This window comes from Alligator sinensis, unplaced genomic scaffold, assembly GCF_000455745.1.
Source record: "Alligator sinensis unplaced genomic scaffold, ASM45574v1 scaffold505_1, whole genome shotgun sequence".
Taxonomy (NCBI): Eukaryota; Metazoa; Chordata; order Crocodylia; family Alligatoridae; genus Alligator; species Alligator sinensis.
This window is the reverse complement of record NW_005841940.1, coordinates 3,291,474-3,318,043: the sequence shown is the minus strand read 5'-3', so window position 1 is coordinate 3,318,043 and position 26,570 is coordinate 3,291,474. Positions and strand designations below refer to the sequence as shown.

Below are 26,570 nucleotides of genomic sequence, written 5' to 3'. Positions count from 1 at the left end.
AGCTCAGGGGATGCTTGGTCTGCCGACAGCTCACCCCACTGCCACGGGCAGACTAAAGCTCTGGCCAAAAAAAAAAAAAAAAAGGATAATGCTCCTCACTATAACATAATGGGAAAATTGAAACAGTGGGTTTAAATTAAAAACTAGGGAGCATAAAATGAAACCATGGGGATTAAAGCCCTGTCACATGTACAAGTGCTCCAGGATTTGATTTAGGAACTTGACAATGAAGCAGCAGCTAGAGCCATTTCCCATTCGGCTGGGTGGGGAAGGGAAGAGGCCAAGACATGAAGCTGACTGGCCAGTAGACAGTGAATACATTGATGCCATGATGCTGCCTTGGACAAATGTGAGATGGATCCAGGGCACTCACACATGTAACACTTATCTCGTTGTATGTCTCCATGTTGCCATGTAGGTGTAAGGGAGTATAACTAATACACCATAGGCTTCACCTCATATTGGGTCTCAGTGTGCAATACTTCGATATTAGGGTTTGGTAGCATGGAGACCATGAAACTATGCCATCAAGGGGGAAAAAAAACACAGAGTGGGTTGGCTAAGGTGACCTGAAGAAAGTTTGCAGCAATGGTGAACCTGGAAAAGAAGCTTCCTGATTTCAGGCAGGTGGGCGCAGGAAAGGGCCGTCCCCGCTGGACACAAGGGCTGGGCTTCTGAAAGAAACAAACCAAAGCAGTTAGACCTGTTCCTGGCCAAGGCCAAAGTCTGCGGCCCGAGCAGGCAAAGCCTGAACAGCCCATGAAGAGACAAGAGAAGAGGGAGGTTTGTGTCTCAGTTCCTCATCAAAATGAAACACAGTGTCGTAACGCACTGCTGCTGCCAGTATACACAGCACAGTAGTAGTCGGCCTCGTCCTCAGCTTGGGCCCCGGTGATGGTTAAGGCGGCCTTCTGACCAGAGATGGACCCGGAGAACCGGGTGGGGACCCCAGAGGGTCTCTTATTACTTTCATAAGTAAGCAGCTGAGGGGCAGAGCCAGGTTTCTGCTGGTACCAGGAGGGATAGTTGCCAGTGGTGATGGCTCCGGTGCTCAGGCTGCAGGACAGAGTGACAGTCCCTCCTGGGGACACCGAAGACACTGAAGGCTCCTGAGTCACCACAGGCTGCGACCGGACCCCTGGAATTAGCAGTACAGACCCATTATTTACCATTCATTTATTGCACTTGCTAAAAAAGTAACATCCTCCAAGACATCATGAACCCTCCCTGCTCACCTGAGCTGTATGCGAGCAGAACAAGAAGGAGAAGGGCACAGGCCATGGTGGGAATCCAGGCCAGCTCGGCTTCCTGAAGTGAACAGGCTGTAACTGGGATCATCCAAGTCTCTCTTAAATGCCCAGAGCTGAGAACAGCCCCTTCATGCAAATCTGCCCCTGCTCACTGGCTGCTGCTGGTCTGGGCGTGCTCTTATTCCTTCTGCTTCCTGTGCCCATGAGTCCGTGCAGGTTGTTAAACATCTCACTTCCGACTTGGTGCAGTGGGATACAGGCAGATATGGGGGGCATGTGATTATAAGAACTGCGGTCCCCTCATTCTGCTTATCTTTCACACTGAATATGTTCTGAATTACAAATTCTCCACCTCTGCGAGAAACTCTGGGGTTTGTCTGCATAAGCCACTGTACCCAGTTTCTTAGTAGAAGAAATACCCCAGTTGTAGCACAGTACTAACACTACTGTCCTGCTTTCAGTACTGAAGTTTGCTGTGCTATGAATGCTTCTCGCTTGATCAGAATGCTCCTCCCTACCGATGGCACCAATATTCAGTGCTCCTGGCTTTCTTGTGCACAGGGGTCCTGATCCTGAGAGGGGCCAGACTGCATTGGGCATTGCACAAATACATGTAATGACATGGCCCCTTCTTGAAAGAATCAACAACAGACGGTATGAAAAGCCCTACAGAGGCAGTAGCAGGAGGATATCAGGAAAGATTATGAGGATGCGCAATAGTGGCCTTCTGGATTGCTTCAGGGAGGCTGCTGGAGCAGACATGCCAGAGCCCAGCACTGTAAGAGATAAGAGGAATCAGGAAGAGTCAACTGAAATTTGTAGATCTTGATGTGGGCAAAAAGGCAATTTGTGAGGGGACCCTATAATGTCCCTGTTACTCACTTCAGCAGAATTTAGGGAAGGGGTCGGCAACCCCTGGCATGCGTGCTTAGCATGGCATGCAAGGCCATTTTGCTCGGCATGCCACAGCCAACCCCGGCTCTGGGTAGCTGCTGCCAGTGATAGAGCCCAGGCTGCTCCCAGGAGGCGGATGGGAGGTGGCAAGCCCTGCTGCAAGCAGCCGGGCTCCATGACTGGCAGTAGCTACAGAGAGCCAGGGCTGGCTGCAGCCGGGAGGCTGCAAACAGCTCTGCCGGGCTCCATAGCTCTGGCATCAGCTCCATACTGGCAGCGACAGTGCACGCACCTTGGAGTGAGCTGCGCTGCCCTGCTGTCTGCCCCAAGGTGCGTGCGCAGTCACCACCAGCGTGGAGCTGATGCTGGAGCTGTGGAGTCCAGTGCAGCTGTTTGCAGCCTTCTGGTTGGGGCCGGCCCGAGCTCTGGGTAGCTGCTGCCAGCTGGGAGCCCGGGCTGCTCCCAGCAGGCAGTTGGCATGCTGCAAGTGCTACTGGGAGCAGCCTGGGCTCCAGCAGCTACCCAGACCTGGGGCTGGCTGCAGCTGGGAGGCTGCAAACAGCTGCTGCCTCCCCGCCCCAGCCCCAGCCCCCAGGGGTGCAGTGCCAGCACCTGCTGCTTTCCCGGAGACTAGGGCTGGGATACAGCTGGGGCCAGGGTAGGAGATCAGCAGCTGTTTGTAGCCACCTGGCTGCAGCCGGCCCCAGTCCAGGTAGCTGCTTATAGCCACGGAGCCTGGGCTGATCCCACAGAAGCCCTGCTGCAAGCAGCCCGGGCTCCGTGAATTTCAGCACCTACCCAGAACCTGGGTCAGCTGCAAACATCTGCTGCCTCTCTGCCCCAGCTGCTTCCAAAACCTGGCCCCAGGCTCTGGAGAGGCAGCACATACCTGGTCTCCTGCACACCCTGCAATGGAGCCAGACACCTGCTGAGCCTCTCTGGTTATACAGAGGGTTTAACTCTTTAAGTCTTTCTACAGAGAGGATCACAAGCCTCTGGACATCCCCTTTGCAGCAGTGCAGGGAGTGTTTAGTGCACTGCAGAGCAGAGCCATGGCAAGGGCGGCTGGGGCGATCGGGGTGACCACCCCCAGCGCTGAAGTAAAGGGAGTGCCAACAGGTGCTGCCCAGCCAGCTTAGGACATGGGACGAAGTATGAGTGGCTCATTTGAGGGGCACGGGAACAGGGGAAGCGCGGCTCCCGCTGCTGCGTACACTCCCAATAAGTATGGGGGGCGTGTGCCTCTCCAGACCTCTGCACAGGGCAAGGGCAGGCTGCCTCTGTGGGCTTTGCCCCAAGCACCAAACCCCGGTGCTTGAGCACTGCTCCAGTGAGCTCCTCTTGTGGGGAAAGCTCTAAAGTTGCATCAGTGTCAGCAGTGGTGCTATTTACCAGTGGAACAAGTGGCCTATTTTTATCATTACCTTCCTAAAACTGCTAAAGGTCATAGGGCCAAACCACAAGCTATAGCCCCAGAATCCTCTGGTTTCTGTTTCAGTTCTCATGGGCTCTTGCTCCCTTGTTAGGGAAATACAAGTAATTAATTGTATCCAGGAGCCCTGGTTATCTCTGTTCAAAAATCACAAATTGTCTGATAAAAATTGAAAATTCTCTCACAAAAAAACCCAAATCCATGAAATGTCACTATATATAATATATATGTGTGTGTGTGTGTGTGTGTGTGTGTATATAGGTATCAATTGAACACAAAATGTTGTTGATATATTTTCAATTTTAAAGAAGTTTGGAAGTCTAACAGTGCCTCAATCACTTGAATAAAATACATTCTAAATACCTATAATTTTTGGTATTTGGTATTTTTCTGTTTCGAGATGGCAAAACTCTTCCTGAAAGAGGTACTTCTAGGGCAAGGGGGAGGGACTTCTGGTGGCATAGGTCATGGGTGAGGGGGCGGAACTTCTAGCCACAAGATGGTGACCAAGGGCGGGGCGTCTGTCAAGGGGCGGAGCTACCAATGCGGCCCTCGACTGCTTGCCAAAACTCGGTACGCGGCCCTCCATCCAAAATAATTGCCCGCCCGTTACAGAATGATCAAGTGTGTTCATTCAGAGAGCAGTACTTTGCCTACAGGTCTGCCGTTCCCTCCTGCAATCCCTGGGAAAATGTAACAACTTTTACCCAACACTCTTCAAGGTATCCACACGGCAGGTAGAAACCAGACACTGTGGCCTGAGCAGCTACTTCCCCGCAGGGCACAGGGGCAGAAAAAAACAGGAAGGAGCTTTATGTCTCAGTTCCCCATCAAGCTGTGGCGCCCTGGGGATCTTTAGGTCCTTCCAGGACAGAGTGGGTTGCCACACGGTGCTTGTGCTGTTAGGTGACCACACAGGAGTCACACAATAAATGCAGGATTAAATGGGAGTCCACAGGGTTAGAAGCATTCTGCCCTCAACATCAGGGCTTGCTTCATGGAGGCCATGAAGTACTGTGATTGCCAAAGTAAATTGAGAGACCATTTAAAACATTCATCTGGTCTACATGGGCTGTCTGAGCTGACCAGCAGGACATGGGCAGTGGGGACAGCGGCTAGGGAAGGTCTGGGGGGTTCAATGAAAATGCAGTCAGCACAACCAAACTCTGCAGCCTGGGCAGGGAGATCCCAGCAGGGCACCGCTGAACAGAAAGGTTTATGTCTCAGTTCCCCATCGGGCTCTATCACTGTGCAGTGGGTTGCTGCCAGTATACACAGCACAGTAGTAGTCAGCCTCATCCTCGGCTTCGACCCCCGTGATGGTCAAGACGGCCTTCTGACCAGATATGGACCCAGAGAACCGGGTGGGGATCCCCGAGGGCCTGCTGCTGGTGCTGTATATAAGCTGCCGAGGGGGAGAGCCAGGTTTCTGCTGGAGCCAGGCAGGATAGTTGCTGGTGGTGATGGCTCCGGTGCTCAGGCTGCAGGACAGAGTGACAGTCCCTCCTGGGGACACGGACATCACAGGCTCCTGAGTCACCACAGGCTGTGACCAGACCCCTGAAATCAACATCACAAACCCATTATTAACCATTCATTGACCGCGCTGACAGGAAAGCAACTGCCCCCATGACAGGCACAGCCTGAACCCTTCTGCTGACCTGAGCAGCACGTCATCAGCACCAGGAGGAGCAGGGCACAGGCCATGGTGACAAATCCTGACCAGTTCAGCTTCCTGAGGCAAAAGTCTCCCAGGCTGGGGCCCTCCGAGTCTCTCATAAAGCCCCAGAGCTGAGACCAGCCCCTTCATGCAAATCTGCCCCCTGTCACTGGCTGCTGCTGGTGCGTCGCCCTGTCGGGACGTGTGTTTCTTCCTTCTGCTTCCACCGCTCCGAGAGCTGGCAGAGCAGAGCCCAGTGCACAGCGCTGGGAGGGGAAGTGCTTTCCTGCAGATTCCCGCTCATACCTGTGGTTAAACTTCCCGTTCTTCCTGCTTAATTGTCATGGGAAAAGAGGCATTTGGGGTAGATAAACAATGTGCAAGTCCCCTCACCCTGTTACCTCTTTACTGAGGAAGATATTCTGAATTGTAGTTTCTCCGCCTCCATGATTAACTCTGGCCTCTCCTCTGCCCTGCCTAAAGCACACTGCTTCACAGGTGGGGTACCAAGATTATTTTTGTGTCCTAACTCCTAGCACTTGAGCCTGACCTACATTGTGCCACGTAGACCATTTTTCGAGAGAAACTTATTTTCCATTATCCAAGTGACTTTAACAGGGTTTGGGGTTTCATGCTCAGGACACTTCTTCTTAACACTGTCCCCAGTGTCTCATGTTCATGGCATTGCCATGGGCTCAGTGCCTGACACAGGTAAAGGCCTGAAAATGCCTGGTGCTGAACTGGGGCATTCAAGAAGATGGCCCCAGCCTCGAGGAGCACTGGAGAGGAGGAAGGCTGAGGCAAGGGACTCTTTTGAACATATGCAGAATTGTACACACTTGTTTTGTGAAAAACATGATTTCATGTATGTATTTCAGGTCTCCCCTTCTGCCTTTTCCCCTGAACATCTGCATGCAGCCAACGTCCCTGGGCCCAGGAGTAGAAATAACTCATGAAAGCATCCTGAAAAGCAGGCAGCTGCTCTCTAGATCCCTGCAGGGAGGCTGGTACAGTCAGAGGACTGGGCTGACAGGGATACACAGGAAAATCAAGAGCAGCCAGGAAGACTGGGTCAGACTTTGAAAGCCTTGATGGGGAGGACCGGAGACACTGCCATTTGCCTTGTTATTCTTCTGACTAGTCTCTCCATTCTCCCCTGACTTTTCTGCTGGTGGAAAAAGCAGGACTCCGCAGGTTCTGGTGCGAGCCCCAAAGACCTCTGGGTTCCCTGAAGAACGGCTGGCAAAGATCTCTTCGTATCGCAGTGATCCCCAGAAGGCTCCACATGGAGCCAGGGCCCCTCAACACCGGGTAAACTTTCCGATCCAAGCGGACAAGACAGAGGAAGGGCAGGAAGGAGCCTGGCTGACATCCCCAATTCACAGACGAAAGGACTGAGTGCCAACTGCTTGAGTAGTGCACTGGGGCCTCAGTCCCAAGACCTCCCTCCCCCTCGTGTCTTTGGGCTGAGAACCCCAGCACCCAAAGATGGCAGGAAAAGGATGTTTTTCTCAGAAAGGGCCAATTCAAAAACCGTGACATGGAGTGAATGGACAGTTAGACCATACAGAAGCGGAAATGCTTGTTTACATATTTCCCTGGAGACCGCCTGTCACTCAGAGTTAACTTTTGGCTCATCTGTGCAGCAAGATTGACACCTAGTGGTCACGAGTACCCTCTCCTGACACATCACCATGGAAAAACAGTGGGGGAACTAGGCAAGCATAGTCAGAGATAACATGCCTTGCTTTAGAATCAAGGGTCAAAAAAAGGAAGCAGTCGGGGCAAGCCGCATGTAACCAATTCACTGCTGTTCAAAGCCCCTCCTTCCCAGGAAACATGTAATGACATGGCTTTAGCTGAGTTCTGTAGCTGGGCACTGGTGATGGCTTACTGGGTCCTCCCTTACATGCTGGACTATCCTGGCAGGGCACTCCATGGTGTGCATCTGTGTGTGCACATGCAAATGGATGAGTGTGTGTGCACATGTGCATGTACGTGTATGTCTTTGTGTAATTTTGGCTGTAACATGCATCTCTGGAAGCATGTCAGACTTCATACACCAGGGCTGAGAGACCAGGTCCTTCCCCAATGTACAGTCAAACGGGTTGTGATTACATGCAAATTGTTTCTGAACTAATTCAGGAAATACACTGTGCCTAGGCCAGGCCTGCAGGTGCCCTGGAACCCATCGGGTGCAAGAAAGGTCCATTCTCCTGGACTCCCTTGGAGGGAAAAAAAGGAGACCTGTCTTGCTCCAGAGACCCAACTCCACACCAGAGCAGTTGCTAGTGAGGCTAAGGCTGGGAGGGAAGAGAAAGTTGTTGTTGCAGTTCCCCATATGACTGGGTCCCTGTGAGGAGAGGCAGAGTGCCACACAGCACAGTAATAATCCACCTCATCTTCAACCTGGACCCCAGGGGTGGTCAACCATGCAAGATTACCAGAGAGATCAGCAGAGAAGAGTTCAGGGACACCTGAGGCTCTGCTCTTGGACTTTTAGATCAGTAGCCCAGGACTGCTCCCAGGTGCTATTGATACCAGGCACGGTCCGTGGTGCTAATGAACTCCACGCCCTGCAGTGCGCACCGCAGAGATGCCGTTTGCCCCAGCGCCACCGACAATGTGGGATGTGCTTGTGTCAGCACACTCTGAGCTCTGTCCTGCAAAGAGCAATGCAGACACCCCGTCACAACCTGCTCCATCCCCCGAGAAACGCTTCTTACCAACTCGGAGAGCAAGATCCCAAAGCAGAGGGAGACATCAGCCCCATCTCTCAGGACTCCTTTGGAGGAAGCCCTCCCCTCCCTTACCAAAGCAGAACAGGACAAGCATGAGGACGAGAGGGCCCAAGGCCATGGTGGGAATCCAGAGCAGCTCAGCTTCCTGAGGCAAACAGGTCTCTGGTTGGGACCATCCAACTGTCTCTTAAAACACTTGGAGCGGGAGAACAGACCCTTCATGCAAATCTGCCCCCTGCTCAGGGGATGCAGAGTGCACTCAAGAGATGACAATTTTAGCAAAGGGAAGGGGAGGATGCAGAAGAGCTGCACAGACACAGGGAGGCTGAAGAAGAGGAGTCGTCTGAGGAGAGAAGGACAAGACCATTTCCGCATCGGTCCAGCCCAGCCCCGTGAATTCAGATATCAAGGGTCACTGTCTAGCCTCTGTGCAGGGCACATGGACATATTGTTCCTGTGGGACTTCTCAAAACCACAATACGTTCCCATTCATTCTGTAACCACCTGAAGTGCAGTGGTACGGGGCGCTTATACACGTGGTCTGGGAACGGGTGGGGAGGGGGTGGATTTAATTACAGTGGTTCTGAGAGCCACTCTACTTAAAGCACCCATAGTATCTCTTGGCCCAGCATCCCCATTCTTCCAGATGGTAGCAGGGGCACTTTAACTAAAGTTCACAGAAAGAACTTTATTTAAAGCGCCCTCACTCCATTTTGAAGTGTCAGGACGCTGATACCCAAGATGCTGGAGGCTACTGGAGCGTGGTAATTACCATGCTCCAGGACACTCATTTAATCTGGTCTGCTCCAACATGCTGGGATTACAGTGCATCAGAGCAGCCTCACTGTTCATGTCTAGGCACCAGAGACTAGTTCATGTCCCAATAGTGAAAGATGTTCATCACATGACTCATGCAGGGTTACACTTTTGCAGCATGGTCTAGCAAGAGGGAGAAGCTGAGGATGGAGTCAGCTGTGTTTGAGGCAGAGCTTTTATTCAGAGTAAGATGAGAGCTCACCTCGTTCAGTGCTTTGCTACACTCAGTTGGTGCAAGGGGATGTGTCTGCGTGATGTGCCATGGCTAAGGATTCCCTCCTGCGCTCTCATAATCATGGGCGACTTGTGCCTCCTGAGTCCCTGAGGGCATCAGCGGCCGATCGCCAACTGGAGAGGGGGTCCCCCAGCAGCTGATCGCCACCCCCTGAGGCACGGGCAGCAAGTACCACTGCACTTCCCTTGGCACCCCCACTCCCCCACTGCAAGAGCCAATCTTGGAGGGGGAGGGAGGTACATGGCCCCCTGTGCTCCCTCTACACATTGCCTGTGCTCACAATCAGGGGTTTGCACATGCCATCCCCACACCTCAGCTCAGAGGGGCCGTGGAGAAGGGGCTCTGGGTGCCCACACCAATATGAGCAGGATGCTGGCAGGCAGAACGTGCCCCATACAGGTCCTGTCTGTGGGCACAGCCCAGCGGGACATGGAAAAAGAGCTCTGGGGAATGGAGAACTCACAAGAGCCTCCAGAAAGAATACCAGGGGGAAGTGACCCTGCTCTGCGCTCCTCTGCCTTTGCTCTTCTGTGTCTCTTACCTCCCTGTCTGTCCATCTGCCTGCTCTGTCTGGGGCAAGCAGCAGAAAGGAGGTTGGTCCCTCTCATACACTGAAAAATTAGGGCAGGTTTGGGGTTTCCGCCCCCTTACCATCTACAGAAACCGCAGTCTTCACAGGGGCCCTGTTCAGTGTCACAAGAGCCAGGGACACACCACAGTGATCTCCCCAGGCAGAAGAGATCTCTTGCATCCAGCAGCCCCCAGAGCAGTCAGAGTGAAGGGGATTCCTAGGGCACTTGCAACCTCTTCTGGACCAAATGCTGCTGTGTCAAAGGGTGAATGCTCTCCCTCTGTCCCCATCCACTGCCACGCAGGACACCATAATCTACAAATCAGCTGCTGGCTCTGAATCAGCAGCCTGGCTGGGCTGTTTCTCCTGGATTCTTCACAGAGGATGTGACAAGCTCAATCCCAAAGTACCAGGGCTGCGCTCTGATGTGCTCTCAGGGAAAGGGCTGCTCCTGAGCTCTGGGAAAGGTGATGTCTTCATACCACTGCCAGCATCTGGCATTTGTTGTGCTGTCTCTCTGTTGATGATGGCATGGGAGTTAGGGTTGCTAGGCACAGGCAGGGCAGCCTGTGAAAACTGGTGCAGTGGAAAAGAGGAGCAGACGTGCACAGAGCATTGGCTCTAAGGCAGTGCCTACCCACTGCCGTATTTCCAGCTTCACAACTTGGTTGGAGGAGTTAGAGCAGAGAGAGTTTTTTCCCCACTTCCCCATTGGACTATATCACAGGGGCGAGCACTCCCGGTCCATACCGAACAGTAACCATCAGCATCATTCTCAGGCTGCACCCCAGGGATGGTTAGGCCTGCTGTCCGACCAGAAGTGGAAACCAAGAACTGGCTGGGAATCCCTCAACAGCCTGCTGCTGGTGTTGGATATAAGCTGCTCAGGGGAAGAGCCCGGTTTCTGCTGGAACCAGCCAGGGTAGTTCCCTATAGCAATGGGATTGGAAATGCATTTGGATGCTCTGCAGCTGTTCTGCGCAGCTCCCTGAATTCATAATACCAATTGTAACACCCACGGCTCTGTGTAGTGCTTCCCCACGTAATGCCCATGTTGATTTTCTGAGGCAGAGAGGGCTTTGGATGGCCTGGACACTGCTGGGTGCATTCAGGGGCATTATAGAAAAGGTATATCTGATGCTTCTGGAAGGAAGAAACCTTAACGCCACAGCTAGTATCAGCCCCAGCCGCTGCCCCAAACTGCTGACAATCCAAGACAGAAGACTTCAGGCCAATATGAACCCACTGGAGGTGGGGGTGGTCTCATCACATCTCCATTCTCCAACAAGGGGTCCTTGTCATTAGTCCCAACGCAGCCTCTGTGCTGCCTGCTAAAAGAGGTGCTGCCATTCAAGCTCTGAGTCCTGGATCCTATGAGGGAGTGACTTCTTGCCTCTCTGAACATCCCTTTAGCTCTCAGCCTGGCTGACACTGCTCTCACCCTCACTTAAAACTGTTATTGCATCAGCCATAGCAGAGACCTGGCACTCACCTGGGCTGTAGCTGACACTTGTAAGGATGCTGACAATGGTCTGCATTGCCTTTCGTCTCTTGGGGTGATCTCCTGTTAGTGCCCCATGCCTTAGAGTCACAAGTGTCTTTGGGCTAAATCCACAAGTGGTGACCACCCGGCTGTGCTCTGACCAACATCCCATTCATTCCACAACCCCAGGGCCAACTTAAAGGACAGTGTAGGACCACCATAGCAGGCACTTGAAGGACACTGCTATTGTAGGACTGTCTGGAAATGATGGCTGCTTAAGACAGAAAGTTTTCAATGCACACAGCAGGATGGTTAGAAGAAGTGCAACAAAGCATTACATGATCTGTAAGGAGAAGCTTCAAAATGAGACAGGAAAGGGCCAGGGCTGCCAGCCTTGGCAATGTTCCCTTAAACTATAGTTTAGCAGCTCAGCGGGGAAAAACCCAGACTTGGCAAATGGTGGCAGCGTTACATCACTTTTCCTTGGTTGTACTTGTTTGCTTTGGAAGTGAGAAACACATACAGCATGAGTGACGGGTGCCTCCTGAATCTGGGGGGCGCTCCCAGAAACCGCTGAGGCGGTGGCCCTGTCAGGGGGTGCACCAGCCCTACTGACAGCATCAGTCGGCCATCATGGGGGGCACCGGCCCCATCGGGGGGACACATGCACCCCCATGCACCCCCTGCCAGTCGCCTATGACATACAGCCAGGGCACCCAACGGGACAGATCCTGAGAAGCGCTGAGCTCGTACAGCTCTAGAAAATCGGGCTCTGCGAAATGGCACCGTTCTGTTTCGACTTGCGTTTTGACAGAACAGCCTTTCATTTCAAATTTTGTTTCGCTTTTCGAAACTGCTGTTCCGTTTCGTTTCGTCAAAACGGTTTTGCAGTTTAGACGCTGCTTTGATGTTTTGCCCGTAGGCTATAATGGGGAAGATCGAAACAGCCTATAACTTTGTCATTTCCAGCCTGATTTTGATGAAACATGCCAAAATGGTAGCCCCTACTGAGAGCCTAAAGTCTGCCAAGTTTGAAGGAGATGGGAGCAGGGGTTTCTGGGAAACTGCACTTCAAGCTGCTGACAAGCAAAACTCATGGCGTGTGACTGTGCGTGTGTTAAGGTGCAGCTGTTTTTCTGTCCCTGCCCTAGAGCCCTGGGGTTGGAAGGGACCTCAGGGAAGGATGACAGTCACTGCCCAGCTACAGTCAGTATCAGAGCAGTCCTTCCCCACTCTTCCCCCTTCCTCTCCTTATTTTCTATTTCCCTGCATGCAAGCAAAGGTTCAAAACTCAAAACATTTTAAACCTTTTGAAACATTTCAAAGGGCCCTTGTTTCATTCTGAAGCCTTTCATTTCATTTCAGATTCAGTTTTGAGCTTGAAAGGAGTTGAAACAGTGTCGAAATGAAACACCCAGCAAAATTTTGCACAGGCCTACTGGTCAGTCTCCTGGCCCAGCCCTGCAACATAGCCTGACAGCCCAGGCCAGTGATTCTCTGTTAGGTGGCTTTGGTCCCCTTGGAGGCCTGGAGACCCTTTCAGGGGTGTGTGGGTTGCCACATGGTGCTCATACTGTTTAATATGCACACATGATTCACAAGATAAACCCAGGGGCAAATGGAAATCCACAATGTTAAAATCCAAATGGAAATCCACAAAGTTAAAACCTCTTCTGAGAGGAGTGTGAGGAGGAGCGAGGCCCAGGCCATGGTAGGGATCCAGACCAGCTCAACTTCCCACTGTAAATGTGTCTCGGGCTGCAACGCTCAGATTCTCTCTTAAACCCCCAGAGCTGCAAACAGCTTCTTCGTGCAAATCAGCCTCCTGCTCACCGGCTGCTGAGACCCTCCCCAAATGTGATTTAAGCTCAGTGAGAAGAGCTCAGCAGTTACTAACTTCCCCGCTCTTATTTTGCACAGAGATCTGCTCCCTGCCCTGCACACTGAATCTCAAACACTGAATGAGGGTACAAAATATTTGTCTTTTATTATCATCAGGAACTTCTCATCCAGGTTGTCCCTCTGGAAAGTCTTCCTTTCTGGAGATTTTAATTTTTTTTAACTTTGGTTACCTGCTATTTTTTTTTTTTTTTTTTGGGGGGGGGGGGGGGGTTTTTTGCTTGGGGCGGGAGGGGGTGGGGGGGTGTCCGAATGATGCGACCTGATTTTTTCCCCTCATTTATTTCCTCAAAATCCAACAGACTATTTCTCACCATTCATAGGGTTTGATCTTTGCCCAACCAACTCCCATTCCCTTTTGCAGAGAAAACACACCTGCAGGCACAGGGGGTTCAGAACACCTACCCACTGCCTATGCACAGCAGGAGGTAAGGGCACCCCGCCGATATGTTATCAAATGACAAGGCCTTTGCTTGACTATTTCCTGGCAGCACACAAGGAAAGCAGGGTTAAGCCACTTCCTTCCTCACAGCCCAGCTTGTGTGAAGGCAGAAGAGAAACCCAGGTATCTGGGGACTCCAAGCCCAGAACCATCATTACTAGGCCGTCACCTCCCAGTGGCGATGTGCATTCCCTGGAACTTCAGGCACTGGGGTGGGAGTAGCAGAGAGGGGCAGGGTAATGCTTTTCCCACTTTCTGTGGGGTCTGAGCCTCCTGTGAGATGGACACCATAGCTGGGCAGCAGCAGTTACATCCCACCCTTCTCCCACTAAGACCTCAGTCCTGGTCACTGCATCATAAAGATGCCTGTCTTTCTTGTCGCTTGCAAGACCCTAGATGGTCCCTTTTGTTCCATCACAGCATATCTGTTGAGTTTCCTGAGATTCAGCCATGCCATGTGGGTACTCCAGAAGCCACCCTACATCAACGTACAGCTTCCAAGGGAATGGGCTGGTCCAGGGCCTTCTAACTTTTTAAATAGCTCCTTCTTTGCATTCAACAAACAGGCCATTCCATGTCCTGTCTGCCTGGGAGCAGTGAAGCGGTCACAGTCTGCAGTCAGGGAAATCGCTCTGCAAGCTTTGCTGGTTGTGCTTGATATCAGCTGTCCAATGAGCCTCAGAGCAGGGGGCACTTTCAGCCCAAATGATACCATTCATACCTGAGCACCCTGGCTCTGCACTGGCTTCACCCTAACCACTTCTTTTCTTTTTTGGGGAGTCAGAGAGCTCTCTCTGGGGACCATCCTTCTTCCTTTACTTCCCCGTCCAGTCCTACATCCTGCATGTGCCTATGTTTAGGACAGGACTAGGAACACAGAAGACAAATGACCTCACTTCAGATTGAGCCATGAGGTTGCTCGGTTATGCCCCCACCCGCTGTGCACCTGAGCTGTTCATTGCCTCCCCATGGCACAACGCTCCATGTTTCGCAGGACCAGGGCTCCTCTGGTTTTGTACAACCTCCAGTGACTTCATTTCATCACATCACTTTGCAATTGGGTTGTGCTTCCCTGGCTGCTGGCTACTGCTTCAGCCTTGGTGCTGAGTTAGATGACAGGTCTGCCCCAGCAGAAACAGTGTTGCTGGATTCTCAGCAAGTCCCTTTCATACTGTGCATCTGTTATCTGGAGTGTCTTCCATTCAGTCTCATGGCTTTATCACTGTCAATGTCTCTACTGGCCCTAGTGTTGTCTACAATGGAGACATGCCCAGGCCACCCCAAAGGAGCAGCCTGGATTTCTTCTGCAGGGGCACATCCTGTTTGGGAAGTCACAGAAGGGATCCACCCAGAGCAACACATCACAGCTCTTCCTGAGCCACTCCCTGTCCTCCTGACCCTGCTGTCTACACCTCCCTAATACTTCTTACATAAAAACCTCCCACTTCCACACACACAGGATATCCCAACTAGTCTGCAGGCAGATAGACAAGATGGGGGAATGGGCACAACCACTGCTGCTGCACTGCTCCTGTGCAGGGCTGTGTCCACAGAGTGTCAGGACCAGCCGGCTGCTCAGCTCCACCGGGGATGCAGCCGGGTGGGGAGGAGGAAGGAAGGAGTTGACTTAGGACAGAGGAGCTGACTTACTCTTAACCCCATCTTGGAAATGGTAAGAGCAGAGACAGGAGAGCATCTGGTCAATTCACTATTGAGCCTCAGGCAAGGTCAAGACATGATGAATCCAGTAAAGAGCAAGCTTCAGTAGCTGAGGGAGGCTTTTGCCTCCCTTTGCCTCTGGAGCACTGTGGCATTGCTGCTGCTGAGGCAAACGGGTCTCTGGCTGGGTTCGTCCAAGGCTCTCTCAAACCCCCAGTCCTGAAACAACCCCCTTCGTGCGACTCTCTGCCCCTTGCTCACCGGCTGCTGCTTTCTTCATATCCTTCAAGAAAGGATTTTCCCTATCTAATGCTGTCAGCTCACTAGCTAATGCTGTCAGCTGGACTTTCCTCACTGTCCTACTGAGAAGACACATACAGGAGACAGGGCTGTGCTCTGAAAAGGAGCTCTGTGGACTTAAGCATTTCCCCACTGTACCTATGTTGGCATAATTACACCAACAAAAGCCCCCTGGCATGGATGCTGCATTGCCTGTAAGAGGTTTCTCCTGTGAATGTTTCTTCAGTCTCAGGTCCTGAGATGAATCGCACTGGGAGATAACTCCTCTGGAGTGCTTCAGCTGCAAGTGCTGACCAGCACAGCTGTGACATCCTAATCCCATTCCCAACCAGTACACTTACTCTGATAAAGACTCTTATCTGATAACGCCCTTGGTAACTATCATCCAGCCTGTGGGGTGCAAATCCAGGGCTGCTTCTTCACTGAACAGAAGAAGTCTGGAAGTCTATGTCAGTCATTATTTCCACAGGACTGAGTACACTTGTAGCCTGGGCGCTTGTAGACATGATGGTTGTCCCAAAGTACACATGATAAAAATGACATTTGTATGGCTCATTAGCATCACACATTACAGGTGCGCCAGTTTGGGGGGGTTGAAATGACTTTGCATTGTTGCAAACTAGCCATTCCAGTGGGCAGGCTCAGGAACCAGTTGGATCGGGCTGGGTGCTGCCTCCAAGCCAGGACAGCACCCAGCCTGCTAGCAGCCCATCTGGGCACCCCCATGGGAGTGCTGCCACTGCAGAGGGAAGGAAGGGGACTCTCTGCAGCTCAGGGGGTGCTTGGCCTGCTGACAGCTCACCCCACAGCCACGGGCAGGCTCCGGCTCTGACAAAAAACAAAAAAAAAGGTTAATGCTCCTCACCGTAACATTAAGAAAAAATTGAAACAGTGGGTTTAAATTAAAAACTAGGGAGCATAAAATAAAACCATGGGGATTAAACCCCGGTCACATGTACAAGTGCTCCAGGATTTGATTTAGGAACTTGACAATGAGGCAGCAGCTACAGCCATTTCCCATTCAGCTGGGTGTGGAAGGGAAGAGGCCAAGACATGAAGCTGACTGGCCAGAATACATTGATGCCATGATGCTGCCTTGGACAAATGTAATGGATCCAGGGCAGTCACACATGTAACACTTATCTCGTTGTATGTCTCCATGTTGCCATGTAGGTGTAAGGGAGTATAACTAATACACCATAGGCTTCACCTCATATTGGGTCTCAGTGTGCAATACTTCGATATTAGGGTTTGGTAGCATGGAGACCATGAAACGATGCCATCAAAGGGGAAAAAACACAGAGTGGGTTGGCTCAGGTGACCTGAAGAAAGTTTGCAGCAATGGTGAACCTGGAAAAGAAGCTTCCTGATTTCAGGCAGGTGGGCGCAGGAAAGGGCCATCCCCGCTGGACACAAGGGCTGGGCTTCTGAAAGAAACAAACCAAAGCAGTTAGACCTGTTCCTGGCCAAGGCCAAAGTCTGCGGCCCGAGCAGGCAAAGCCTGAACAGCCCATGAAGAGACAAGAGAAGAGGGAGGTTTGTGTCTCAGTTCCTCATCAAAATGAAACACAGTGTCGTAACGCACTGCTGCTGCCAGTATACACAGCACAGTAGTAGTCGGCCTCGTCCTCAGCTTGGGCCCCGGTGATGGTTAAGGCGGCCTTCTGACCAGAGATGGACCCGGAGAACCGGGTGGGGACCCCAGAGGGTCTCTTATTACTTTCATAAATAAGCAGCTGAGGGGCAGAGCCAGGTTTCTGCTGGTACCAGGAGGGATAGTTGCCAGTGGTGATGGCTCCGGTGCTCAGGCTGCAGGACAGAGTGACAGTCCCTCCTGGGGACACCGAAGACACTGAAGGCTCCTGAGTCACCACAGGCTGCGACCAGACCCCTGGAATTAGCAGTACAGACCCATTATTTACCATTCATTTATTGCACTTGCTAAAAAAGTAACATCCTCCAAGACATCATGAACCCTCCCTGCTCACCTGAGCTGTATGCGAGCAGAACAAGAAGGAGAAGGGCACAGGCCATGGTGGGAATCCAGGCCAGCTCGGCTTCCTGAAGTGAACAGGCTGTAACTGGGATCATCCAAGTCTCTCTTAAATGCCCAGAGCTGAGAACAGCCCCTTCATGCAAATCTGCCCCTGGCTCAGGAAAGAGGGAAAGTGCTTCAGCCTGTCCGTGCAGGTTGTTAAACATCTCACTTCCCACCTGGTGCAGTGGGATACAGGCAGATATGGGGTGGGGCATGTGATTACTGTATTTTCGCGCATATATCCTGTGGGTTATGCACAATTTTAGAAAAAAAAAAGATGGGTGCGGGCTATGCACAGGTGTGGGCTATGCAGGCAACACCAAGCCAAGTGGTGCCTCCCCGCTGGGCCCCGGCAGCAGCACGGGCAGGCTGGGGGGCTGCAGCATGCCTCGCCTTCCTTTTCCTTCTCACCCAGGGGCGCCCCCGCCACCATCGCCACCACCTGCTGGGGCATATAGTGGATGCCCAGCAGCACCTCCCTGCTGGGCCCGGGCAGGCCGGGCTGCGCTGCTGGAGCGGGGGGTGGCGGCATGGGCAGGCGGGGGGGCCGTGGCGGGGCCTCGCCCTCCTTGTCCTTCTCGCCTGGGGGCACCACTGCTGCCGCCGCCGCGGCCGCCACCTGCCGGTGCATGTAGTGGACACCCAGTGGCACCTCCAGGGCCGAGCGGGGAAGCGCTGCTTGGCTTGGAGTCCTCACCCTCCATCTCCTTCTCGCCCAGGGGCGCCTCCTCGCCTGGGGGTGCGGGGAATATATAAGGGGATGCGGGGAATACACATGTGCGGGGTATGCATGGACTATTCTTCAAAAACGCAATTTTCCGCGGGTTATACATGGGTGCAGGTTATGCCCGTGTGCAGGGTATATGCATGAAAATATGGTATAAGGACTGTGGTCCCCTCATTCTGCTTATCTTTCACACTGAATATATTCTGCATTACAACTTCTCCACCTCTCTGAGAAACTCTGGGGTCTGCTCTGCATAAGCCACCGTACCCAGTTTCTTAGTAGAAGAAATACCCCAGGTGTAGCACAGTACTAACACAACTGTCCTGCTTTCGGTACTGAAGATTGCCATGCTATGAATGCTTCTCGCTTGCTCAGAATGCTCCTCCCTACCGATGGCACCAATATTCAGTGCTCCTGTCTCTCTTGTGCACAGGGGCCCTGATCCTGAGAGGAGCCAGACTGCATTGGGCATTGCACAAACATAGCTAAGGACATGGCCTCTTCTTGAAAGAATCACCAATAGAAGGTGACAAAAGCCCTACAGAGGCAGTAGCAGGAGGATACAAGGAAGGATTATGAGGATGTGCAATAGTGGCCTTCTGGATTACTTCAGGGAGGCTGCTGGGGCTGACATGCCAGAGCCCAGCACTGTAAGAGATAAAAGGAATCAGGAAGAATCAACTGAAATTTGTACATCTTGATGAGGGCAAGAAGGCAATTTGTGAGGAGACCCTATAATGTCCTTGTTACTCATTTCAGCAGACCTTAGGGCAGGGGTCGACAACCCCTGGCGCACATGCTGAGCATGGCATGTGAGACCATTTTGTTCGGCACGCCACAGCCAGCCACGGCTCTGGGTAGTTGCTGCCCATGAGAGCCCAAGCTGCTCCCAGGAGGTGGCTGGGAGGTGGCAAGCCCTGCTGCAAGCAGCCTGGGCTCCATGATCAGCAGCAGCTACAGAGAGCCGGGGCTGGCTGCAGCTGGGAGGCTACAAACAGCTGCTGCCTCCCCACCCCAACCCTGGCCCCATCGGGCTCACTGCTGGCTCTGTGGCTATCAGCACCTACCCAGAACCTGGGTCAGCTGCAAACATCTCCTGCCTCTCTGCCCTGGCCCTGGCCCCAGCTGCCTCCCAAACCCGGCCCCACGCTCTGGGGAAGCAGCACCTACCAGCAGTGCTCCCCGCTGTGCTGCCTTCACTGCTTCTGCAAAGCAGCGTTGGAACCTGGCATGGCAGGGCACACCGGGGGACGCAGAAAGCTGCCTGCTCCCAGCCCCCCGCTCCCCTGCCACACTTCCCCTGCAGGCAGGGGTAGCAGAGAGGGGCACAACCCTGCGCTGCTGTCCATGATGCTCCAGTGCACACAGAGGAAGTGTGGCAGGGCAGTGGGGAGCTGGGAGCTGGCAGCTTTCTGCGTCCCCCGCTGTGCTGGGTTCCTATGCTGCTTTGCAGAAGTAGTGAGGGCATCACAGCCAGAAGCATTGCCGGTATGTGCTGCCTCCCTGGAGCCCAGAGCCGGGTCTGGGGCCAGAAGCAGCTGGGACCGGAGCCGAGAGGCAGCAGATGTTTGCAGCTGGCCCAGGTTCTGTGTAGCTGCTGACAGCCACAGAGCCTGGGCTGGGGGGCAGGGGCACAAAAGGGCATCCTGCCATGTACCCCCTGCCCTCATTTTGTTTTTCTGGCATGCCAAGGTAGGCATTGTGGGGGCTTTCAGCACTCCAGGCAAAAAACGTTGCCTACCCCTGCCTTAGGGTTTTTTTCAAGAACATCTATCAGAAATCGGTAGCAAAAGGGTCTGTATTGTACTAAAACCCAGAAAGCTGGGGCTTCTTAATGCTGGGCAAATGCACTGACAGACACTCCCTGGCATGAAGACTTCATGCTTCAAACTAATAAGACAGAAAAAGTCTTATCCTCAGCCCCAAGTCCCAGGAAGCAAACAAAGAGAGGACATGGTTTGCCTCCAGAAACCAGGACGCTCGGGAGGGGAAGGAGGGAGGGAAGGCAGCAGAAAATACCCTGCACCTGGTTCCTGTACAAAGGTTTCTGCAGAACTTCCCCCTCAGAAGGGACAAAAGCAGAATACACCAGTATTTCACACAAATCCTTCTTTCTCCCAAACACAAGTACGCCGGGGAAAGGACGTAGTTTCAGAACAGCCCTGTTCAGACACTGAGAGACATGGTGCCAATGCTCAGTCAGGCTGTGCAGAAGGGGAAGCCCCTCCCCAGGGTTGCCTGTTTCCCTGGAAGCACCTGGCCCTGCAGGTCTGTGGGGCAAGGCTGACACCTGGCGGCCAGCACAGTTTCCAGATACATCCCCCTACCTGGGATGCTCCCAATGGGGCTGTGCAGGCATAGGCGAGCAGGAACAATCTGCCTTTCTTCATGAGCATCTTTCACAAGGGGAAACAGCAGGGATATGCAGTGGTTGATCTTCACAGCCTGTCACAGAGCACTGAGGTGCCCTGCTCCCAAAGAGGGGAAACTGCTAGGGCTTCCTCCCTAGTAGGGAATAAGGAGCCCGGCTATGGGTTGCCGGGGCAACCAGGGGAGGTCAGCTGACCAGAAGGGGCAGGGCCTAGCTCCCTTATAAAACCCTGGGGCTGGGGCCAGAGTCAGTTCCCTGCCAGTGGCCCAAGGGAAAGGAACTCTCTCAGGGAAGAAAGGGGAGGCCGGACTACAGGAGCAGTGTTTTGACACTGCCGAGGGAAGGAGTGCTCCCCGGTAGGCCAAGTGTTGTTCTAGCCAGGCGGCCTATGTTTATGTTATAGCCAAGAGGCTCAAGTTTCTGTTGTGTAGTTGCTTATCACCGGTGGTCTGGGTGAGGCTATTAGGGGTGGGAGGAGGCCTCATAGGGGACTCACAGCAGAGTGTGAGGACCCCAGTGCCAGAGAGGGCGGCATTGCAGAGAAGGCCCCGGAGCGGGGATGGCATTACTGAGGAGCCCTAGAGAAGGGGGCAGCACTAGTGAGAGGCCCAGTGCGGGCACAGTGAGCCCCGGAGAGGAGACAGTATTGCTGAAGGACCCCAGAGAAGGGGCAGTGGCTGAGAAGTCCCAGTGTGGATGTGGAGGCCCCAGAGAGGGGGCAGCATTGTTGATCAAAGGAAGGAAGGCCCGGAGAGGACAAAGAGGGGCCAGATTGTGATAAGGCCGAGACATAAGGACTATTCTATCGGCAAGGTGTGGACTGCGGTGTAGGGGAGGAAACGGAGCTGCAGATAGCACCCCCTGGCAGCGGGGCAGTACAAGGGCAGCCTCCCACTAATTGACATCAATTAATTATTTAACAGCAAGGTGGGCGGTTGCCCCAGGAACAAGTGTGTGGGCCACATTTCAGCTCGGCCCGGAGAGGATACCTGTTACACAGCCCTTCTGAGTGCCAACCAAAGATGGCATGGGACAAAGCCAATAAGAGAAAAACAGTTGGGACATTTGTTGATGACATTTTAAATGTGTATCTGATTTACCTATAGTTTGTTAAGGTGTGGTTCATCGTGTGGAAGTGCCCCTGCCTTTGGGTATCTCCCTGGTCCTTGCTACCTGAGGATGCCGTAGCTGACGACATGGACAGGCCGAAGTTAACCTGCTTCAGAAATTATTAATTTATTTTTTGAAATCAGAAACTAGGGCAGCTTCAGGTTGCTGTATCCTACAATCATAGAAACTTAGGGCTGGAGGGACCTCGTGAAGTCATCTAGTCCAATCCCCTGCTTTGACCAGGACTACCCCCAAATATATTATCCCAGGCAAGGCTTTGTCTAGTTGTATCTTAACCTCCAAGGGTGGAGATTGCACCATCTCTCTGGGTAACCTGTTCCAGTGCTCTACCACCCTCCGAGTGAGAGAGGTATTCCTAATATCTAACCTAAACTTCCCTTGCTGACACTTGAGACCATTGCTCCTTCTTTAGACATCTGCCACCACTGAGAACAGTCTAACTCCATCCTCTTTCAACCTCCCTTCAGGTAGTTGAAGGCTGCTATTAAATCCCCTCTCAGTCTCTTCTTCTCTAGACTAAATGAACCCAGTTCCCTCAGTCTTTCCTCATAAGTCATGTGCCCCAGCCCTGACCCCATTTTGTTGCCCTCCGCTCAATTCTTTCCAATTTGTCCACATCCTTTCTGGAGTGGGGGGACCAAAACTGGACACGGTACTCCAGATGTGATCTCACCAGTGCCAAATAGAGGGGAATAATCACTTCCTTGATCTGCTGGCAACACTCCTACCAATGCAGCCCAGTATATTGTTAGCCTCCTTAGCAACAAAGGCACACTGTTGGCTCATATTCAGCTTATTGTCCACTGTAACCCCCAGGTCCTTTTCTCCAGAGCTGCTGCCCAGCCAGTCAGCCCCCAGCCCATACAGGTGCATGGGATTGTTCCCTCTGAAGTGCACAACTTTGCACTTGTCATTTTGCACCTCATGAGATTCCTTTTGGGCCAATCCTCCAATTTGTTTAGGTCTATCTGAATCCTAGCCCTACCCTTCAGTGTACCTACTACTCCTCTCAGCTTGGTGTCATCTACAAACTTGCTGAGGGTGCACTCCCCTCCATCTTCCAAGTCCGTGCTGAAGATATCAAAGAAAACTGGCCCCAGGATTGACCCCTGCACCATTCCACTTGATACCAGCTGCCAACTAGTCCTTGAGCTTTGATCACTACCCTTACAGCCTGACAATCCAGCCAGTTTTCTATCCACCTTAAACAGTCCATTCATCCAACCCACACTTCCTTTTATTTTATTTTTTTAATGTCATGTCTCAGGTCAAATTAGCTAAATGAGTTCTGAATTCTAGCAACTAAAACAAGCTCAGTCATTCAAGTCTATGTGGTGCTGCCACCGGCACAAATCCTGCCTCCCAGACTTTTTCACCTGAGGATTCAGATATTCACAAATCCATAGCAGGCACACTACAAGCTAGAGGGACAGCCCAAGAGCAATCCCCAAGCACCGTCAAATGAGTTGCCAAGATCCTCCCTTGGGAGGCTGTAGTAGACTCTTGTAAGGGTGCCCACCCACAGTGCAATGGACAGGTGTCCACCCTCAACTACACAAAGTCATTCAAGGCCAGGAAGAAGGGGAATATCCCCTGCCAGGTACGGTAAACCACCTGGGCCAACACCATCATCCTTAGCTTGATTGCAAGCATGCTGCAGGAGACCATATCAAAAGCCTTGCTAAAGTCAAGGTATATCACGTCCACTGCTCTCCCCATATTGGCAGAGCCAGTCATCTCATCATAGAAGGCAATCAGGTTGCTTAGGCATGATTTGCCCTTTGTGAATCCCAGCTGACGGTCATTTTCTTCTGCTCCATGATTTTTCCAGGGACTCAGGGGAGGTTGACCACTTTGTAGTTTCCCAGATCCTCCTTCTCCTCTTTCTTAGAGATGGACACTATATTGGCCTTTTTCCTGTAATTCAGGACCTCCCCCAGTCACCACAAGTTTTCAGAGACAACGGCCAAAGGATTTACAATTACATCAGCCAGCTCCATCAGCACCCTCAGGTGCATCGCATTCAGCCCCATGGACTTGTCCAGCTCATCTAAATAGGCCCTAACCTGTTCTTTCACCACTGTTTTCTGCTCACCTTCTCCCCAGACTGTACTGCCAGGTGCAGTAGCCTGGGAACTGACCTTGCTTGTGAAGATTGAAGTGAAACAGGCATTGAGTATTTCAGCCTTTTCCTCCTCATCTGTCACTAGGTTGCCTCCCTGATTCAATAAGGGACCCATGCACTCCCTGACCTTCCTTTCCTTGCTGATGTATTTGTAGAAGCCCTTCTTATTACCCTTCATGTCCTTTGCTAGCTGCAACTCTAATTGCACTTTGGCCTTCCTGACTTCATCCCTGCATCCTTTTCATACTTCTGGCCAAGCACAAGCCTCCCAGACTGACACAGCTACTAGAAGTATGACTCCGTTCCTAATGGAAATCCATTGGATTCTAGGTCTCAAGGAAACACATTGGCATGTTCTGCCTCTGTGCTGCCCAGCCTCTGCAATTCATAACACCAGGTGTCACTGCTCCTGTTCTGTGTAGTGCTACCCCATGGGTGCCCTGGGCTTAACTCTGGCATGGTAACAGGCAGCGATGATTGACATGGGGGTGTCCTTGAAGGGTGTGAAACATTCAGCGCTCGGACAGAAGTTATAGGTGTTGGACGACCAGCCCCCTGAAAGCACTCTACAGCCGTGCCATGACTCATGCCCAGTTGCAGAGCACTTTAAAAACAGCCAATCGTGCAACAAATTAACCCTCATCTAATGAGGGATCAGATGAAGCAGCTCCCAAGTGGAGTGTCTAGGGAACTTCTGTTCCCCAGAGGCAATCTATCAGCATGATCAGGGCTGGGCTGATGCAGTCCACCCTGCCACTGGTGTTGTCTGCTGGGAAGGAGCAAGGAGAAAGAGGGAGGGGGATCTGTGGGCTGGGGTTTATTTATTTTATTTATGAAGGATTCTGGCTAAACGCCATGCTCCCGAAAAAGACATAACACACAGACACCCATAATATAAATAAGTTTGAATAAAGTAACCAAACAACAAATATTATGCTAACAATAGAGCCCTCCAACATAAAAACATTATTAATATATAGTAGTAAATCAAGACATGAATCTATAATATTGTTGTACATAAATCCAGAATTTAGACAATAAAATCAAGTCTAATGTTAAATTGTATCACTCATATCAGTAATAAAGGATATTTAGCTCTAATGGCCTCAGCCTTGTGAGTGAAAATTATGAGATGGTTTATTACATTTGGATCTCATTGCTATAAAAGCCAGATTCATTTCTCTCTGTTTGAGAAGTGTATCAATTTTTGCAAGTAAAGTAATAAATAGGTTCTCCTTATGTCATTATATAAAGAACTTTCTAATACATAGGTAAAGGTGAATGTCTGATGGGTAAAGAGGGTTGCTCTAACTCATGGCGCTGTATGCAAAATACCAAGGAATAGAGCAGCGACCTGAACGTCTGTCAGCGCCCTCACTGCTAACATCCAGTTGGGGTGGATCCAGCCTGACTCCAGCTACAGGTGCACTCCCACATGGCCGGTCCCTGCAAACCACCTGAGCACCTGACCCATGTGGAGGAGGGACAAGGAGCTCTCACCATCGCAGCCCCCATGCAAGGAGATCAGTGCTGCTGCACTGCCCCCTGCTCCCTGCCTGCCAGCGCAGGTGCCTGTGGTGGTGCACAGCCCCTCCAGTCTCTGCACTGTGTGGAGTGAGGCAGGGAGAACTGGCTCCTAAAGAAGCAAAACCCCAACAGTAAGGAAGTGGGTAAACTGAGTCACAGCCCAGCCCGACAGAAAGCATGGAGGAGAGGCTGGAGGAGGACACTGGACAGTGCTGCAGCAATCTGAATACTGGAGCTGGCCTTAACTGACAAGCAGGGAGCACAGCACTGGTCAGGATTGTGGCCCAGCCCTACAACACATAGGCCATGTTTAGGGATTGCAATAAGGGGCACAGCATGATGGCCCAGGCCAGTGATTCTCAACCAGGGGATGTGGCTCCCTGCGGGGCCTAGCGATCTTTTCAGAGTTGCCGTTAGGTGCCACACAGTGCTAGGACAGTAAGGTGCGCAAACAGGATTCACAAGATAAACCCAGGGATAAATGGGAATCCACTGAGTTAAAACTATTCTGGGCTCAACATCAGGGCTTGCTTCATGGAGACCATGAAATACTGTGATTGGCAAACAAAGTTCAGAGAGCATTTAAAACACACATCTGGTCTGCAGGGCTCTGTCAGAGATGATCTGCAGGTCATGGGCAGTGGAGACAGAGGCTAGGGAAGGTCGGGGGGTCTAATGAAAATGGAAACAGCAGATCCAAACTCTGCAGCCTGAGCAGGCCGATGCCCGCAGGGCACAGGTGGAGAGGAAGGTTTATGGCTCCGTTCCCGTCACGCTCTACATTTGTGTACCACGCACCACTGCCAGTACGCGCAATGCCGTAGTAGTTGGCCTCATCCTCAGCTTGGACCCCTGTGAGAGTTAGAGCTGTCTTCTGACCGGATATGATCAGATATGAACCCTGAGAACCAGGTGGGAATCCCAGAAAGCCTGCTGCTGGTGAAGTGTATAAGTTGCCGAGGGGGAGAGCCAGGTTTCTTCTGGAGCCCACCGGGATAGTTGCTGGTGGTGATGGCTCCAGTGCTCAGGCTGCAGGACACAGTGACAGTCCCTCCTGGGGACACCGACACCGCAGGCTCCTGAGTCACCACAGGCTGTGACCAGACCCCTGAAATCAACATCACAAACCCATTATTAACCATTCATTGACTGCGCTGAGGCCAATGTGTCCCTGGTTGACACCCTCTGAGTCTCTCATGAAGCCCCAGAGCTGAGACCGGCCCCTTCTTGCAAATCTGCCCCCTCTCACTGGCTGCTGCTGGTGCATCG

At 52.2% G+C, this 26,570-nt stretch overlaps 3 gene segments (V, D, J or C); all 3 read right to left on the bottom strand.

The window, feature by feature from the left end:
• Positions 1–803: 803 nt before the first annotated feature.
• On the bottom strand, positions 804–1,365 carry LOC102374719. The segment is given in 2 exon segments: positions 804–1,138; positions 1,236–1,365. Coding segments are annotated over 2 exon segments (438 nt in total).
• A 3,427-nt stretch (positions 1,366–4,792) lies between these two features.
• LOC102374470 lies at positions 4,793–5,323 on the bottom strand. The segment is given in 2 exon segments: positions 4,793–5,136; positions 5,238–5,323. Coding segments are annotated over 2 exon segments (390 nt in total).
• Positions 5,324–16,938: 11,615 nt separating this feature from the next.
• Positions 16,939–17,454, bottom strand: LOC102374218. The segment is given in 2 exon segments: positions 16,939–17,273; positions 17,371–17,454. Coding segments are annotated over 2 exon segments (381 nt in total).
• Positions 17,455–26,570: the final 9,116 nt, after the last annotated feature.